Source organism: Polyodon spathula, chromosome 4, assembly GCF_017654505.1.
Source record: "Polyodon spathula isolate WHYD16114869_AA chromosome 4, ASM1765450v1, whole genome shotgun sequence".
Classification (NCBI taxonomy): domain Eukaryota; kingdom Metazoa; phylum Chordata; class Actinopteri; order Acipenseriformes; family Polyodontidae; genus Polyodon; species Polyodon spathula.
In genome coordinates, this window is record NC_054537.1 from 9,894,706 (window position 1) to 9,913,074 (window position 18,369).

Sequence of the window (18,369 nt, forward strand, 5' to 3'; positions counted from 1 at the left end):
ATTACCTGCCAATCGCCGGTCCAGCAGAGAACCAGCACTGGCTATTGATCTGGTGACGGTATGGCTATGATTTGTCTGAGCAGCCACAGACACAAAGTAATATGTAATTCAAAGGGAGAAATACAAAGTTAAATGTGGATGTAAGATCACTGGGTGATGAAAACTGAATTTGGCATTATCAACATATGACGTGCAGTCCAGTTATCTATAAGTTCTTAATTTAAGTCGCAAATGATCATTTTAAATTGACCAATATTGTTGTTTTCTTTTTTACTGATTCAAAATACAATTTTAATAATTGATGTCAGATTGATTATTGTCCAAAATGATAAAGTAAGGGGGCTTCCCCAGCACCCCACTCCGCTGCAAATAGCCTGGCATTCCAGTTTATGAAACCTAACCCCCTGAGACACAAATTCACCTACAGTGTAACAGGAATTACAAACTAACCTAATCAACCCACTCACAGACCAGGGGGGGATTGCAAACCTGCAGATGCTAAACTTCAGCCAACGCCTGCTACTAGGACCGTGTTCTTATATTATTAGCAACATGATACAGATTCCTCAACAGAAAACTACCAAAGCCTGTGACTTTCTACTGTTGCCCCGTTTTGGATAGTGTATAAAACCAAGCGCCATCTACTGTTCAGCTGAGTAAGAACAGTAATTACTTGGGAGTCCTTGAGGGTTTTTAAACACTACAAAGAGAACACTATGGGTGATGTGAGGTACAGCTGCAGGATGGGAGTGTGGTGGTTGAACAATAAAAACGGAATTGTAACGGTTTTAAAACTAGCAAGAAATGTCTAAGTTTAAAAAAAGGCGCAGTTCATTTGTTGTTTAGAGTACTTTATTTTTAGTCGTTTCTCATTAAAATTACTTTAATTAGTACATTTCACTCACCAGGTTTAACAGACAACATAGGCGAGTCAATTGTGAGCTGCCTCCACTTACACATTAATTCAGTTTAGAAAACGATTGACAGCGAACAGCCAATCAGCTTCCAGATCTAGCGGGTTTCTATTTTGCATAGATGCCCGCTTGAACTTTGAAGTGCTTAACAGTGAATTACATTTTAAATCAATCCGCGCATACATACCGGCTTTTTCCTTAACATTTTAATCTAAAGCTAATCTCATAACATTAAAAGCTACATAAACATACTTGTTAACGCTGTAATGACGTCTCAACTCGCAGCTACTGGATAGCATTTCAACAGGGAAGGCACGATTGGCCCACACTTCTGTTATCGGCTGGATCCAAACAACACCCTCCCTCAAAACCAGCCAGTCAAACAGCCAACCCTGTTTCAGTTCTTTCCGCACCAGCCAATCCCCTGCCTGCCTGCTTGAATGACGCCCCGCCTACAACAAGTTTTGACCCCGACTAAATACTTAACAGACTGTTCAACAATTGTACATGTTCGGATAAATTGTAATAAGAAATAGTAAGACCCCAATAAATACATATATTTACAATAATAATAATAATAATAATAATAATAATAATAATAATAATAATAATAATATTATTTTCTCTACATGTATGTCGTTTTTCTATTCTAATTATGTTAGGAACTATTTTCCGAAATATCAGAAGTTCAGGGTCTATAGGTTTTAAAGTTTTTTTTAAGAGGAAATAAAGAAATAAATCGTTTTCTAATAGCGATAGAGCCCTCTCGATGCGGGCTGTAGCGTGTGGTAGATGACACTGACTTTCGTTAGCGCCCTCTCATTCGTCTCGGGACGCATAACTCCAGTCGCGGTCAATTATTTCATTAGCTTACGTTAAAACCGAGTTTTCTGAATAGTACCCATACCTGTGTATGTACTGCAGAGTTGGTTGACAGTAAACATTTAACCTGACATTTTTACCGTGGCAAGGAAAACCACACCAAAGTCAATGGCAACGGGTGCTGTTATCAATCTGGGGTTGTCACAATCTCTCCATGAACACCCAGAACAATAAAAAGGATATTTGCGGGCTCAAATATTTTTTAATCGAGCCGTTAATAACTGAGCGCAGTAATTAATCTTTCAAGTTAAAGTCTAGTGTTGAACCAGTGGTTTACATTCACTTAATAATGTACCGCATGCCATTTAAAACGAATATCTTAATATCCTCTATAGAACTGGTATTATTAGGTACAGTACTATCCGATTAACTAATATACAATGAATATGATAGTAGTGAAAATGGTACTACACATGTTTTAAGAGTGCTTGTTTTTATTAATAAAGAAGCTAGTGGTCATGAATGAACACACTTTCCCTCTTCTGGTGTTAAGACTCTCTTGGCATGTCTGAGCCGAGCCGCTGGTCAGTGATCCCGCGAGAGAAGCGCTGTGCTTGCTACATGGATGGTGACCCTGCAGTACACCGCTCCAGGCTCCAGCTGTCGCTCAGCTGAGCTGCTGTGTCTCTCTGGCTTTCCCACCCTGTCTCCGGTGCCATGGCGTCCAGTGAAGAGGACGGCTCCGTGGAGGAGAAGGAAAACAACAAGAAGAAAACCAAGCGTCCTTTTGTCACAGCATGGCTAACCATTTATAACATTGCCATGACAGCCGGGTATGTAAAATGTGGTTCTAGCTATCTTAGAGTTTACTGCTCGGTTGCTGTTTTTGGACCACACTTCTGCAAAGTTGAGCTATTTTGGTTACACAGCACGTTTAACGGTATTGGAGTGATTGTATAGTTTAAAAAAAAAAAAAAAAAGTTCTAGACTCAAAACAGGTTAATACAATTTTTGGTTTGGGTAGTTATGATTGAAACTGTAGTGTTATTTGTACTGAAATAGTATACAAAGTTCACAGTGCCTGTTGAAGCAGGTGCAGCTTTTCCTAATACGGTCGATTACACGATGGCCGCGTCATCGACTGTACAGTTGACTTGTGTTGTTAAGTATAGACTTCCACACCACAGATACTGGAGCTCCGTTTTGGGAGCCTGAAATGCTTAAATCGGCAGATTTTTATTTACTGCAAAATGTGCTCCAGTGACCAACGTTAACGAGCAGAGAGTATTGGCGAACATAGTGTACAATGGTTTATATACACTTTATGATATTAAAGACGGTCTTCGGAAATGTGTCAAAATGTTACAAACTGAGCATGAGTTACATTTTTTTTTAAAGTATTGTGTCGATCTACGTATGTTTCTTTACAAATAATATCTATAGAGAAAATAAGGATCTCTCTTCATTAAATTAACTTTCTTTACTATGCTGAATGCAAAACAGCTTTGAAGTCCAGAAACGTTGGCCATTCCCTTCCATCTTAACTGTCCACTTTATATGGTATTGGCTAACGATTGTGCAGTTAACACAGCGAGAATTTGTGAAGCTCTGATAAATCTTGGACCCACGTCGAGAATCGAAGTCTTGTTGCAATACACTTGATACTTTTATTCCAACTTGATCTGCTTTCGGTTACTTGGGGTTGAAATATCCATTCTGCTTTATTGTACTGATAATTATTGGAATGCATAGGCACCCTTGTCAGTAAAACGTTTACTGCAGTTCACAAGCATAGCAAAGTTAAGTAAAGCACCATAAAAGCATGGCAATTCAAAGAGAGGTAGAGTGGTACATAAGAATGGGAAACACAAACAGTTTTTGTAACGGTTGTGCAGCATGTGATCACAACAGATGTGAGAGGTGTGAGATTATTGTTTAATTGCATTAGCTCACTGAACTACATGCAGTTTATTGTCCATTTTCTAGTGTCAGTTATATCCTGAACGTTGAAAAACAAACTTAGCACTAAGACTATTTACTTGTTAAGTAGAATACCAGAGATATGTGTTTTAAGTGATTGCTGATCAGTTTGTTATACATCAATGCACTCTTTGGAAAGAACAGGTTAAGTACAGTAGCGTTGAAATGACAAGCGTGGTCGTCCTACAAATCAAGAAAAAAAAACACGAGCAGAAACCACGGGTCAGGGTCAGTTCCTTTTTTTCAATTCCAATTCTAATTGCATTTTTAACTCATTTTTAAAATCAATTTCCAGTTCCACGTGCTATAAACGTGAATGGTTTGAAATTGGATTGATTCAAAGGAAACAGGAATTGGGAATTGATTTTTAAAAAGGAATTGTATTAAAAAAAAAAGGAATTGAGGCCAACTCTCAAGGGCTGTATTCATCAATGTGTTGTTTTAGATTTTTTGTGTTGATTTGTTTTTTCTTAGAAGCATTAGAAGTAATGTATCATATATAGATAGGGTACCACTAAAAGTTTGAGACTGCTTGCTCATTAAAATACTTAATGTTTTTAAATAGAAGTTAGTGAGAAAGAAACCAAGTGAGGTTATCTGGCAACAAACTCCCTGTCCTCAGTTGTACTGCTTTCCTAGAAAAAGGAAAACATTTTGGGGTATCAGTCTACTTGTGAGATGGTATGCTCAAAAATATTGCTTGCATCTTTATTGAAGTAACAAAGGCTAATTTATCCTTGCTCTGTGACTTATTTATGAACATACCTTTAAAATAAACAATTCAATAATAATCCTAACATTTTCTCATTTGATGCACCCCTGCAGTCATTCCTTATTCCTAAAATTATTGTATCAGATTTTTTTTTTAATTGCTGGATAATCATGAACACATAATTACATAATTTTGTTAGGTAACAAATGTGAATATCTGGGAGAAATACAGTTACGTTATTAAATGTTAAATTGGCTCATTTGTATTCCAAAACAGGTGTAAATTAACCAATTTGAGATAGATTGTGCAAACACATTTTCCGTAATTGCTGCTTTCAGATTATCTTACGGTTTGAGTAAGCATTAGGGCCTAATGTTCTGCAAACAGAATCGATGACAGAAAAACTGTGTTATTATTTTGTCATCGGTAATGTGTTTTTGTCCTCTGTTTAGTGCAGCAGGACCATCATTTGTAGAAAGCCAGTTCCAGAGTTATTTTCATGAAAATTAAGTGTTTTAGTTTAAATGGGTCTTTTTGAAGAGCTGTAAACTGGAAGCAGACGCAAGGGTCATTCCTTGAAAGTCATCAATATCAGACTAATAGCAAGCCAGTGATTTCTGATTTCTGTGCCGAAAAGTCTTGCCACTAGTGTGATATCGATGATTTATCTAATAAATTAGCATTGTATTCTGACAATGGAACTGACTACAGTCAGACATGGTGACTGCAGGTCACCCTTTAACTGTATAGCACAAGAGTTTATGGAAATTGTACTGTAAATGATTCTCAGTCAATTTATTTATATTAGCTTTGCCATAGCCCTTTGTAAGCAAGAAGAGATCAGAGATCTGGAATGAGAAACATGTCATAAAGTTGTAAAACTAGAAGATAACTTGGTTTCAGGCTTTTATTAACTGTTTTCGTAGAATACAGTTGTCATACTTTTCATACCACCAGGTCAGGTGGTATCCTGTTACCTGCTGCACAGATAGTGTCTCTGTATTGTGGTTGATGCTGTTTTTACCCTTGCATTGTAGGACGTCTCAAACCCATTACGTGTTGTCGATTGTGCCTGGCTTAGTGGACTAATGGATTCCATTGCTTTCTATTTTCCTTCCACTAGGATACATTGCTGTGCCTCCTCCTTGCGAGGGACGGTACCCCCAAAGCAGAACAATAGATATCAAGAAGGTCTTAGCATTTTGTTTACTGATGGAAAGTTGTAAATTCAAATAGTTGCCACAGGCCTGCTTCAAAACTTGGTATCCAGTGAGTTCAGATGTGTACCGTACTTAAAATATTGTGCGCTGACTTCTTATGTTATGGTTTTCAGTATGTTTCTTGTTTGTAGTGTGGGGGTAAAGTGATAGCAGGTATATGTATGTGCTAATGATGTTATTAAGTTCACGTTCACAAATACTTTAAAGCTGTTAACTTGATGGTTTTCACTCGTCGCTCTGCAAAGTTTACAGTGTAAACTTGGATTTCACTGGAGTGAAGACCTACTTGGTTTACATAAAAATATAGTTGGCATCATTTATTCCTCTTTCACTGAGAATTATAGAACTAAATAGAGTAAATATCAGAATACACTGTAATATTTGTGTTGAAGTTGGATGTTTGTACACATTTGTATGGTGGCTCCTAATTGAGAGGGATTTTTTAAAATATTTATTTGTTATCAGTTTCATACTTTTCATATTTGTTCTTGATTTCTTTTTAATTTTGTAAACTTCTGTTTTCTGTCAGGGAACATCTACAAACATTTGAAAAATGTCAAAATAAAACAGTTCCCATTTAAATGATTTTGTGTTGTAGACAGACTAAGTACAATGCCAGGGTAACTCACATACATACCTGTATAGTGTTGTATGCTGTTTGCCAATCTTGTATTATGCAACTTTCGTGATTTAATAATAACAGTAAAAAAAATAATAAAACGGCACTCGTATTAAATATTTGTTAATGCATACTGTGTTATTGGCATTGGGCTTTATATGTCGGATGTTGAAAGATATGCAGCATTGTCTTTCTCCGGCAAGTTTCAATATAAATCAAATCGTTTTCAGAGAAATTAAACCACAGTCCAGGTTTCTTCTTTTCTCCCTTCAAATAAGGTTCTTCGTGCTTCAGTATACTGTAGGTTGAACTTGCCACTGCAAAGCTATAGCATAGTTAGAATTGCTTACCTAGTTACTGTGTTTCAGGAGTGAATGTTAGTTTCAGCTCTGACTGTGGATGTTCTTAATTCATCTCAGTTCAAGCAGGTAGCCTAATAAGGGTTTCTACAGAAAGATGTGGAGGCACAGATCAGAGTGATACAGCAAGATGTGCTGAGTAAAAGTCTGGTCTGGAGAGGCATTATTATTATTGGACCTTGGGCACAGTTACACACTCTTGATGGTACAGTGAATGCCAAGAAGAGCATTGATAAGAACCCTTAAACCATACTGGTCCCTGTCCTCAACCAACATGGGCCAGACCTTGCATTTCAACAGGATAAGTAGCTTTAGTCACCAAGGAATACCTTCATCACATTTGGGTCTAGCTTGACAGAGATGGAGATGAGTTTCTGACTACAGTAGGAAATTGACACTAATGCAGTAGTAATCGATGAGTGGATTATATTAACACTGAGTATTACTTGCCTATTGTACAAATAAACAGATGTCAGATCATTATTTTCTTCTCTCCCTCTTTCACTCCAGGTGGATGGTGTTGGCTGTGGCTATGGTCCGGTTTTATGTACAAAAAGGGACACACAAGGGTCTGTACAAAAGCATATCAAGGACACTCAAGTTTTTTCAGACATTTGCATTGCTTGAGGTGAGAAGTGACACTGCCTGCCTGTATTCTCTTAATAGATTATTATTACAGAATTTATTGTTTTAGCCAAAAGCTTCAATTTTGACCAAAACCATGTTTATTACCCAGGGATTTTAACAACATACAGGTAATCTGTTTGTAAACAGAGTTTTATCCAATTGTGCAAAAAAAATGTGTGACCTTATTCTTTACAATGAGGTATTGAGGCTCTATCTGAATCTAGAGATGCACTTTATCAAGGAACTGAACCATCTGTGTCTTTTCCTCCATGCATGTTGTATGCATGCCACAGATCTTGTTCATGGTACAAACACTTGGATTTAAAGCTGTGGCTGGGGATGTATATTATTATTATTATTATTATTATTATTATTATTATTATTATTATTATTATTATTATTATTATTTAGTAGTAGTAGTAGTAGTAGTAAAAGAAGGTCTTCCACATTGCCATTTTGTTTTTTTCTACAATCAAATACAGTATACCGGTATACTTTGCATCTGTATTTTTTTTCCTCAAACTCATTAAAACTATTTTGTACAATGTTCTAGTTTTACACTTAACTGTAAATATTGTTTTTTTTTTTTTTTTTTTTTTCAGATTTTCCATTGTGCATTTGGTGAGTATTTAATTCTCAGTGTCTAGTGATCTGTTTTCAGTGCTACACTGTATATGGTTGAAATAGCATGGGGCGGTCAACCTATTTTCTTTCTTTTTATAAAGGAATGGTGCGTACCTCTGTGATTGTGACTGGGGTCCAAGTGTGTTCAAGAGTCTTCATGGTGTGGCTTGTCACTCATAGCATTAAGCAGGTGGGTAAGAAATAAGGAATCCCTCTGCCAATACTGGTGTATACTAACGGGTTGCCAAATTTGCCTGACACACATTATTTCTGCTACAACGTTTATTTATTATTCCATGTATGAGATGAATGACACTGGGATTATCACATTTAAGTTTGATGGCACAGGCTAAACTGGAATTTGATGATGTCAAACATTAAGCCCAAAGAAAGCTATTGTGCCATTGCACTGGAATAGAGGCAAGGCGTTTAATATATATTGCAGCTGCCGCTGGTTTATACCATAAGGATACATTGGGTTATTTAGTGATCTAAGCAGGGGCTTATCTAAATAGCATCTCCCAATGTGTAATCCTGCTCTGTCATCATGTAAAGGAGGACATGTGGTCCGGTGGTTAAAAAAAAAGGGCTTTTGACCAGGAGGTCCCCGGTTCAAATAACAGCTCACTCACTGACTCACTGTGTGACCTTGAAGAAGTCACTTAACCTCCTTGTTCTCCATCTTTCGGGTGAGGGTTTGTTGTAAGTTACTCTGCAGCTGATGCATAGTTCATACACCCTTGTCTGTGTAAGGCGTCTGCTAAACATACTAAATAATAATAATAATAATAATAATAATAATAATAATAATAATAATAATAATAATAATAAAGGCTGGATTATACTTCAGTTGCACCACTGTTGCTCCAGGTTATTTCTAGTCTCTCTTGTAGTGTTACTATCTGGTCACCCAAGGGTGAGGGAGAGCTAGAGTCTCCCATTGTTCCAAGACTTAAAGGGTACATAAGGACCTTTTTATTTTATTGTATTACATGTTCTCATGTGTTGCTATAACTGTTTACGTAGGGTGTGTGTATTGTTTTAATTATTATTTTTTTAATTTTTTTTTTACAGGATGTACCTGGCAGTAGTCAATTACATTGCATGGACCTCTCAGAATTACATTTCCCATCATTCTCCTGCTCACTGGTAAATCCATCTCGGTTACATATGTGAGCAGGAGGATGATGGGAAATGTAGTTCTGAGAGGTCCATGCGGCTACACTTGAAGCCATATTCTTTTTTTATATAAAAGAGTTCATACATTTTCTTTTAGGTTAAACAATGATAAAAAAAGGCTTTAAAAAGACACTACTTTAAATAGCCCTTAAAGTTTAGATTAAAATTAGCCAAAACTAGATTCCCACAATGCCTGGATAACCCCATGCTTTTGAATTGAGGTAAACCCTTGTATGAATGAATCTTACCTTGGGGCTATTCCACTGTACTTGTCTGTCTGCAATGTCTATACTAGAAGCTTGACACTGAAAGCTCTTCCTCAAGCCTCTATGATACTTTTTCTTTGTAGTCAAACAGCTCCGATCACGAATAAAGCTATTGTCCTTTTAGATTGTAATAGTAACCGTGATTGTTTAATTGTTTAGAACTTTAGAGTGCACACATGTCTGTGTAAATGGTACACAAGGACCTTTTTATTTTATTGGGTTACATGTTCCCATGTTTTTTACAACTATTTATGTAAGGTGTGTGTTTTATTTTTTTTACATTTTGACCACTTTTAAAACTTTTAAATTGCATTTCCTGCCTCAAGATGGCTTCATGTGTATCTGCATGGACCACTCAACTACATTTCACATCATCCTCATGCTCACTGGTAAATCCATCTAATTAACATATGTGAGCAGGAGGATGATGGGAAATGTAGTTCTGTGAGGTCCATGATGGTACATGTTGAGAGAGAGAATGCAATTTAAAAGTTTAAAAAAGTGGTCAAAATGTAAAAAAAATAATTAAAACAATACACACACCAACGTAAACAGTTGTAGCAACACAATATGTATTTGTGGGAACATGTAACACAATAAAATAAAAAAAAGGTCCTTATGTACCTTTTAAGAAAATGTATTGTTTTTTTTCCCTCCTGTTTTTAATTAACTCTTTTTGAAAGATCCAGAATGAAGAGAGTGTTGTTCTTTTCCTGGTCGCATGGACGGTGACAGAGATTACAAGATATTCCTTCTACACGTTCAGCCTGCTCAATCATTTGCCTTACTTCATTAAATGGGCCAGGTGGAGATGCTTGCATTGCTGTGGTTCAAATGCTGTGATTTGGCATGCTTTACTCACACTGGGAAGGAACCTGTGGGTTAACCTGCAAGTTAAGATCCCAGGGAAACAAAACATTGGAATGGAGGCAGTATGTATTAAAATATGTACACTTGAACAAAAATATAAACGCAACATGTAAAGTGTTGGTCCCATGTTTCATGAACTGAAATAAAAGATCCCAGAAATTGTCCATATGCCCAAAAAGCTTAATTCTCTCAAGTTTTATGCACAAATTTGTTAACATCCCTGTTAGGGAGGATTTCTCCTTTGCCAAGATAATCCATCCACCTGACAGGTGTGGCATATCAAGAAGCTGATTAAACAGCATGATCATTACACAGGTACACCTTGTGCTGGGGACAATAAAAGGCCACTGTAAAATGTGCAGTTTTGTCACACAACACAATGCCACATATTTTTCAAGTTTTGAGGGTGCGTGCAAATTGGCATGCTGACTGCAGGAATGTCCACCAGAGCTGTTGCCAGAGAACTGAATGTTCATTTCTCTACCATAAGCCGCCTCCAGCGTCGTTTTAGAGAATTTGGCAGTACGTCCAACCGGCCTCACAACCGTAGACCACGTGTAACCACGCCAGCCCAGGACCTCCACATCCGGCTTCTTCACCTGCTGAATCGTATGAGACCAGCCACACCCGACAGCTGATGAAACTGTGGGTTTGCACAACCGAAGAATTTCTGCACAAACTGTCAGAAACCATCTCAGGGAAGCTCATCTGCGTGCTCGTCGTCCTCGCCAGTGTCTTGACCTGACTGCAGTTTGGTGTCGTAACTGACTTCAGTGGGCAAATGCTCACCTTCGATGGCCACTGGCACGCTGGAGAAGTGCGCTCTTCAAGGATGAATCCCAGCTTCAACTGTACCAGACAAATGGCTGACAGCGTGTATGGCATCGTGTGGGCGAGTGGTTTGCTGATGTCAACGTTGTGAACAGAGTGGCCCATGGTGGCGGTGGGGTTATGGTATGGGCAGGCATAAGCTACGGACAACGAACACAATTGCATTGTATCGATAGCAATTTGAATGCACAGAGATACTGTGACGAGATCCTGAGGCCCATTGTCGTGCCATTCATCCGCCGCCATCACCTCATGTTTCAGCATGATAATGCACGGCCCCATGTCGCAAGGATCTGTACACAATTCCTGGAAGCTGAAAATGTCCCAGTTCTTCCATGACCTGCATACTCACCAGACATGTCACCCATTGAGCATGTTTGGGATGCTCTGGATCGACATGTACGACAGCGTGTACCGGTTCCTGACAATATCTAGCAACTTCGCACAGCCATTGAAGAGTAGTTGGACAACATTCCACAGGCCACAATCAAGAGCCTGATCAACTCTATGCGAAGGAGATTTGTTGCGCTGCATGAGGCAAATGGTGGTCACACCAGATACTGACTGGTTTTCTGATCCACGCCCCTACCTTTTTTTTTTTTTTTAAGGTATCATATCTGTATTCCCAGTCATGTGAAATCCATAGATTATGGCCTAATGAATTTATTTCAATTGACTGATTTCCTTATATGAACTGTAACTCAGTAAAATCTTTGAAATTGTTGCATGTTGCGTTTATATTTTTGTTCAGTGTATATATTACCTTTATGGCTAAAAGCACAGTTTCCATAAGATAAATAATATCTACAGCATTTTTGTGTTGAAAACAAGACCCTGACTGCTCTGTAGTTCTGTTTACTTTGTGTCATCTACCAGAGCCTGCTCTCTATCCGGCTGATGATTTCCTAAACCTCCTGTTCAAACAGAGTGCCAGAACCGCATCTATAACCTCCTGTACAGTACATACCTTATTGTCCAAATTGCTCCGAAAACTTTGCTTGCAGTGTGCCCAAAAAAAGGCATAAACATTTCAAAGGATACAGTGTAGTACCATATTTTACACAAATTACAGCACAGAACAACATCTTTTTCTTAATCTGTGTAAACATCTTTACTGATATTTTGCTATACTACATGAACCACAAATACTCAAAAAAAATATATATATGTAAGTTTATATTGCATGTTTATAACACAGTGACCTGGGAAGACCGAGCACTGTGATTGGCTGAAGAAGATTCCCGTCAGGGCTGTTGACAGATACCGATTGATTAAGATTTTATTACCTCCATTACTTTTTCAGGAGTGGGCCATTTGCATGATAAAACACCTGTGGCAGTCAGAATTGATGGGTCCCTCCTATTACAAGAAACTGATTGTGTCTTAATTTGCACCTTACCCTATTAGAAGTACGTTTCCTTGGTTATTTACCATGTTTATATTTTTGTTCAGTGTATAATGTCAGAAAAATATATAATATAGTGGGGTAAGGGGTTGAGGTAAGTAGTAGTTTTGAATTATGAGAATGCCACAAATGTATTGTTTTCATGCATGGGTTCCTTGAGAATGGGTAGCGATTTTATAGTGGTTATTGTAAGTGTATCCTACTAGCAGCCAATCAAGTAAAAGTGGAAGGCTCCTTTCCCCAAGAAAAGTCAGCCCTCACTCATAGATCAAAAAAAACAAGATGGAGGAAGAAAAGCTGATGTTGTATGTGTCCGAGCATCCAGAGCTGTTCAAATTAAACTTTTTATTTTATTTCAGGCAAACAGGCAAACAGACGTGAACATGTTTCGGTTCTCATTGTCCTTCATCAGCGTATGGCTATATTGCTCTCTGCTGTAAAAAAAAAATAAAAAATTTGGAAAATGTTAGTGATTTATGTTTTTAAAAGCTGAAGTAGCAACAGAAGATAGTTCCTACACAACTCTGGTAAAATGTTAATGACTAACAGAAAAAACATTCAATACCCCAAGAAATCAACTCAATAACCCAGTTAAAAATACTTATAATTTTACTTAAATAGTAAGAGAGAGTCAGTTTTCTGATACATGTAATTTATATTACAGATTGTAACTTTTACGAAACCCCCCCCCCAAAAAAAAAACCCAATTCATCTATTCTGCTTGTGAAAACCTGCATTCACTACATCCATGTATGACGTCACAACAGACCATCCACCTACCTTTCCCCTTCACGCATTGGGTGTGAATAGGGGTTAGCAGCAACACAAAGCGCCACGCAAGGAGGCGGCTGCGCGTCGCGTCCGGGGTGAACTTCCCTTGTATGATCAACTTCAAAAAGTAACAGTGAAAGACATTTGTTCTTTTTTGCATCCTCTTGCAGAATTGCCCCCCACACCCCACCTGTGTTAGTTGCTGGTATATCAAACTGTTCATCCAAAAACTTCTTACTTGACCTCAGACCAGGGTGCTTCAGATTGGGAAGCACAGCAGCCCTTGGGAGTGTTCCATGTGCAGCTGCTGCTGTCTGTTTTGGTCATGGAATGCACTTAGTACATTTCTTTTAGACCTGCTTAAGCAGTCCTTTTGGCTCCTGCTGCACTTTGTTTACAAACAGCAATTCCTTATGCTTGAATCAGTTTGCATTTTTAAATCAAAGTTTTATACATTTCCCCCTTATTGTCTAATTGTATTGTTAATGTATTTCTATGTTGATTTTGTTTTTCCTCTACAGATACAACTTGTTCATTGTATTGTACCCAGTGGGAGTGGCCGGTGAACTTTTGACCATTTACGCTGCCCTGCCGTATGTTCGGAAATCTGGCATGTTCTCAGTGAGGCTTCCCAACAAGTACAATGTCTCCTTCGACTACTACATTTGCCTGATCATTGTCATGCTCTCATATATACCATGTGAGTAAAAACATTCATCATTATAAACAGTATTTTACAAAAAGGAGCAATTACAATGTGGGTTGTAAACTGTGCCTTGAAAAAGCATATACTGTAAACCACCTTTTACTTGAAAGGTGTTAATTTGAGATAATCTTGTGAAGCCCATTTAATGGTTAACGTATTGCTAATGGTGCAGTGCACTGCCTTCCCAGTATTGGTTTTGCCCTTCATCTTTAACATTGATGGCATCTAATTTTAAGTTTCTTGAAAATCACTGAAAAAGGTGGCTGCTTATAAAGGGGTTTACCGTTTTAAAACGTTTTACGACGATACAGTGGAAATCACTGGTTAATTAAATCAACTGCATATTGTAGTAAAAAAAGGCATTCCCTTTGCTATTCAAGCATGTGCGTTATGCGATGAACATACAAACAGCCATATTGTAGTGAACCTCAGTTTCCACAGGCAGGCGCATCACACAGGGCAAGGCAATCCACACACTGGCAGATGGCAGTCATGAATCCGGGACCTCTTGTACTAAAGCATAGCGCCGATACCGCTGTACAAAAGAGCAAGCTCCATTGCAAGAGACAAGGGCTTGTCTCCATGTGTGATTACGTCACCTACCAGCCCTGCTGCAGTTAGTGGGTTTCAGATGCTGTCTTTCATAGTCTCTGTCTTTGTTTTCTGTTGAAGTGTTTCCACAGCTGTTTTTCCACATGCTGCGTCAAAGGAGGAAGGTACTTCATGGGGAAGTGATGGTTGAAAAGGAGGATTAGTGGAGCTGCGAAACCCACCACGCTTGTTCTCAGGATAACCAGACTACAGCGAAGCACTAAAAAAAAAAGTGATCCACGTTAGGAGCTCAAGTAACATTCATGGAACTAAAATAAACAGCTGTGCATGAAATACCATGGATTCAGTCATTGATTCTTTAAACAGAGGGGGCAGTGTGAAAATGATCAGCCTGAAATTTGGGCTGAAATGGTTCACTATGGTACATCTCTTCAAACTTTGGATATTTAAACAAGTTTAAAATGCCAACACAGATTAATGGTTCATGATTAGACCAAACAAAAAATAAAACAAAACTGCATTCTATACAGTATATGTGCAGCACGTGGTCCCTGTATTGAAATGTGCGCATATTGCCCCTTTTAAAACTCACCAGAAACAACTGAATAATGGAACTGCTCCAAGCTACAATGTATTGTGTATTTTGAAAAATATGTCTTGAAACAAAGGTGCTTTTTTGAATAAAACTAAAATCATTTCCAAATTAAGTGCAGCTAAATCCCTCTTTATTTAAAAAAAAGGCACAATTAGAGCCTAAATTTGAGTACGCTATAGGCTTCAAAAGCTGTTTGCTCTTTTGTTTTATTATTTAGACTGCATGGCAATATTAATTGTACCGCTCTGTTACCTTTTTACTGTGTTTCTAACCATTGTGAGTGGTTCTTCATGCATTTAGTCAAATTCTGTATTCTCTTTTTTGACCTGAGCTCACCCGTAGCTCTCCAGCTCTAGTTGACAAATCCTTTTCACCATAGACTTGGGCTATGCCAACAAAGCCAGCACCGTGGACTGAAAGCAATGCAAAAAACATTCTTAACAGTAGATGTTCACTAGACGACCCTGGCTCACACATTGCTGATCTAACTTAATATCAGAATCAAAAAGTGAATAAAGCACAGCCTTACTGGCAATGTGAACCTGGAGTCAATTTGAATTATAATAATGACAGCAGAATTGTTTGGTGAAATTGCAATTTCAATTCCAATGCTGTTTTGTTCAATTACAGTTGCAATTATGCTGCAGTAATTGCGATTATAATTAGTTACATTGAAACGTTACATAAATATCTCCACACATTAACATGTTTCATCTGTTTATTCTACCAAGCAGAAATCCCAGGTACAAATACAGAAACATACTATGTAATGTTTTTTTCAAACAAATGGGGTCACTAAACATGGTTGGAAATATGAGAAGAATGTTCACGCTGATTCAGATGTACTGTAAAGCTTGGAAAGGTGTGTAATTGAACTGTAATTGATCACTGATGTGATAATTACAATTGCAAATACAGTTATGCAGGTGTGGCAAGGCTCAACTACAATTGCAATTACATTGTAATTTACAATTCTAATAGATCCCAGGTCTGATATGAACCGCTGACTGCAAACATCACATTCTCAGGAGATCCCTGAACACACCATTGTGTAGTCTGTATTGTATGATACTAACATGTTTACAGCACTCAAAGTTCCCTTTTCCCTGAGAAAGCATATAGGGGTCGAATTTTGTGTTCCATTCAAAGCAAGCGGCACTCTTTGTTATCTTAATTAATGCACCTTTAGACACAGTCCCTTGTACCCAAGTTTGGTCTTGAGTTGTATTTTTTTTTTTTTTATGTATTAGTAGCCATGAACATCCAGCAATAATGTCTGTTTCACAATTAACAACTCAATTAATAAGGTATTTGACCTTTAAAAGAAAAGGAAACATCTGTGAATGGCTGTGTGACCCTTAACAAGAAATTTGAGCCCGCCACATTGATGAGGATAGCCCACTGAAGCATGTTTTAAAATGTGCGAGTTAAGATGTGTTAAGCACACCAGACTTGCATCCTAGACCTTAATTGATGTGGTGATCCGCTTTATTAGTTTAATTGGGAATTTTGCTTTTTGTACTTTAAAGATTTAAGGAATGGATGTGAAACTTGTTAAATGTACAATGTTAAAGCAAGTTATGGTTTCTGTTTACACTCAAGTTTTGCCCATATTTTAGAACACAAAATAATGGAACATGCAACTCGACCTCAGAGTAGAATGAAACATGCTAATGCAGTGATGTCTTTGGGGGTGGTCTGTCTGGAAGTTTGATTGAATAGCGACACAAGACAGGGAAATAAATAATGCTGGTCATAAAGCAACTAAGTATTATCTGAATGTAATCCTAAGCATTTTTAAATTTACATTTATGCTCCCTACACCTGGACAGGTAGTAATACATCTTAAGGCTCTTAGGCCCTTTTGCATGATAGAACTAATGAGATTAGATAATTGATGTTAAGACTAGAGATGATCAATATATTTCATGTTAAATGCACTGGAATTCAAAAAAAGGTAAAAGTCAAATTGATTGTTCCTAGGAAGATTCTTAAGACATTCATAGGACAAGGTAAAAAAAAAAATAGGTTTGATACTGTGAATGGAGCAGTAGAGATGAGCAAAAATATGTTAGTTATTGTGATGGTGAAATATTTAAATAATGAACAACGACTTTGTCCAGCTTACAAATGTAAATAATCTGTGCCTACATGGCAGTTGAAGGCAAGATTCAGTGAATTGTAATAGGAATGTGTGAAAGCTCTGTAATTATGAACACTCTGGGAATAAAGGAGATTAAATATTACCCTGCATCCCTCATCAATTCTGTAGTAACTAATGTGGCTTTCTGCATCTTTTTAGTGAGGACCGCTGATCTTTACTGAAATATGTTTTATTCACAGTCATTAATGTGCATCTAAAGATAATCTTATTGAAGCTTTCAAGGTTATTTGGGTTTATAAAGATCTTACAGGTATATACCTATTTGCCATCAAGTAAAATTAATTTTATAATTGCACCATGCAAAACAGCATATTCTTTAGAAAACAAATCTTCTACTATTTCGTCATCCCTTCTGTAAGGTTATTTTCTTTTTAATAGTAACCAGGTAGTCTCTTCATATAAGTTCAATCAAGAGTTTTATTCAGGAACCAACATATTCAAAATATTACAGAACACATCAGCAACAGAGCTAAAAGTAAACTCCCAGCTCTCACAGGATGGAATATGAGCAACAGAGCTGTAAATAAACTCCCAGTTCTCGGCAGGTGGAATACGAGCCCCGAAAGACCTGTTACAAGCTCTAATATTTCTATCAAGCGCCTGACCACTGGGAGTGGAACTCCTTTACTTTCACCAATAAGCATGTTTGACCCCCTTTGCAGGTGTGTTAGTAGTCTTTTCATGACGCTTACCTAAAGTTACAGCGCATCCCTTTTAGCATTAGTTTGTGGTTTTAGAACCAGTTATAACCAGTTACATTCTTCCCCATTTACAAGAATACAAAAGATAGTCATATGCATGTAAACAGAAAGGCTTGCAGAAATAAGAACATAAGAAAGTTTACAAACGAGAGGAGGCCATTCGGCCCATCTTGCTTGTTTAGTTGTAAGTAGCTTATTGATCCCAGAATCTCATCAAGCAACTTCTTGAAGGATCCCAGGGTGTCAGCTTCAACAACATTACTGGGGAGTTGATTCCAGATCCTCACAATTCTCTGTGTAAAAAAGTGCCTCCTGTTTTCTGTTCTGAATGCCCCTTTGTCTAATCTCCATTTGTGACCCCTGGTCCTTGTTTCTTTTTTCAGGCTGAAAAAGTCCCTTGGGTCGACACTGTCAATACCTTTTAGAATTTTGAATGCTTGAATTAGGTTGCC

General features: G+C 37.7%; 1 protein-coding gene across 2 annotated transcripts; it reads left to right on the forward strand.

Moving 5' to 3' along the window:
- Window positions 1-2,349: 2,349 nt before the first annotated feature.
- On the forward strand, window positions 2,350-17,298 carry LOC121314150 (very-long-chain (3R)-3-hydroxyacyl-CoA dehydratase 1-like). 2 transcript variants are annotated; one of them, XM_041247143.1, is made up of 7 exons: window positions 2,350-2,569; window positions 7,137-7,254; window positions 7,856-7,874; window positions 7,979-8,067; window positions 10,012-10,127; window positions 13,721-13,899; window positions 14,578-17,298. In XM_041247143.1, exons 1-7 carry the CDS (start codon window positions 2,454-2,456, stop codon window positions 14,658-14,660), a joined length of 720 nt encoding a protein of 239 aa, XP_041103077.1. In that variant the 5' UTR covers window positions 2,350-2,453; the 3' UTR covers window positions 14,661-17,298. The 2 variants fall into 2 exon arrangements, with proteins under 2 accessions (XP_041103077.1, XP_041103076.1); XM_041247142.1 differs by having other exon boundaries at window positions 2,351-2,569; window positions 10,006-10,127.
- Window positions 17,299-18,369: the final 1,071 nt, after the last annotated feature.

Coding starts and splice junctions, on each gene's coding strand:
- LOC121314150 (XM_041247142.1), top strand. CDS start 2,454: ATGGCGTCCAGTGAAGAGGACGGCTCCGTGGAGGAGAAGGAAAACAAC. Junction 8,068..10,005: donor TCACTCATAGCATTAAGCAG/GTGGGTAAGAAA, acceptor TCTTTTTGAAAG/ATCCAGAATGAAGAGAGTGT. Junction 10,128..13,720: donor TACTTCATTAAATGGGCCAG/GTGGAGATGCTT, acceptor TTTCCTCTACAG/ATACAACTTGTTCATTGTAT.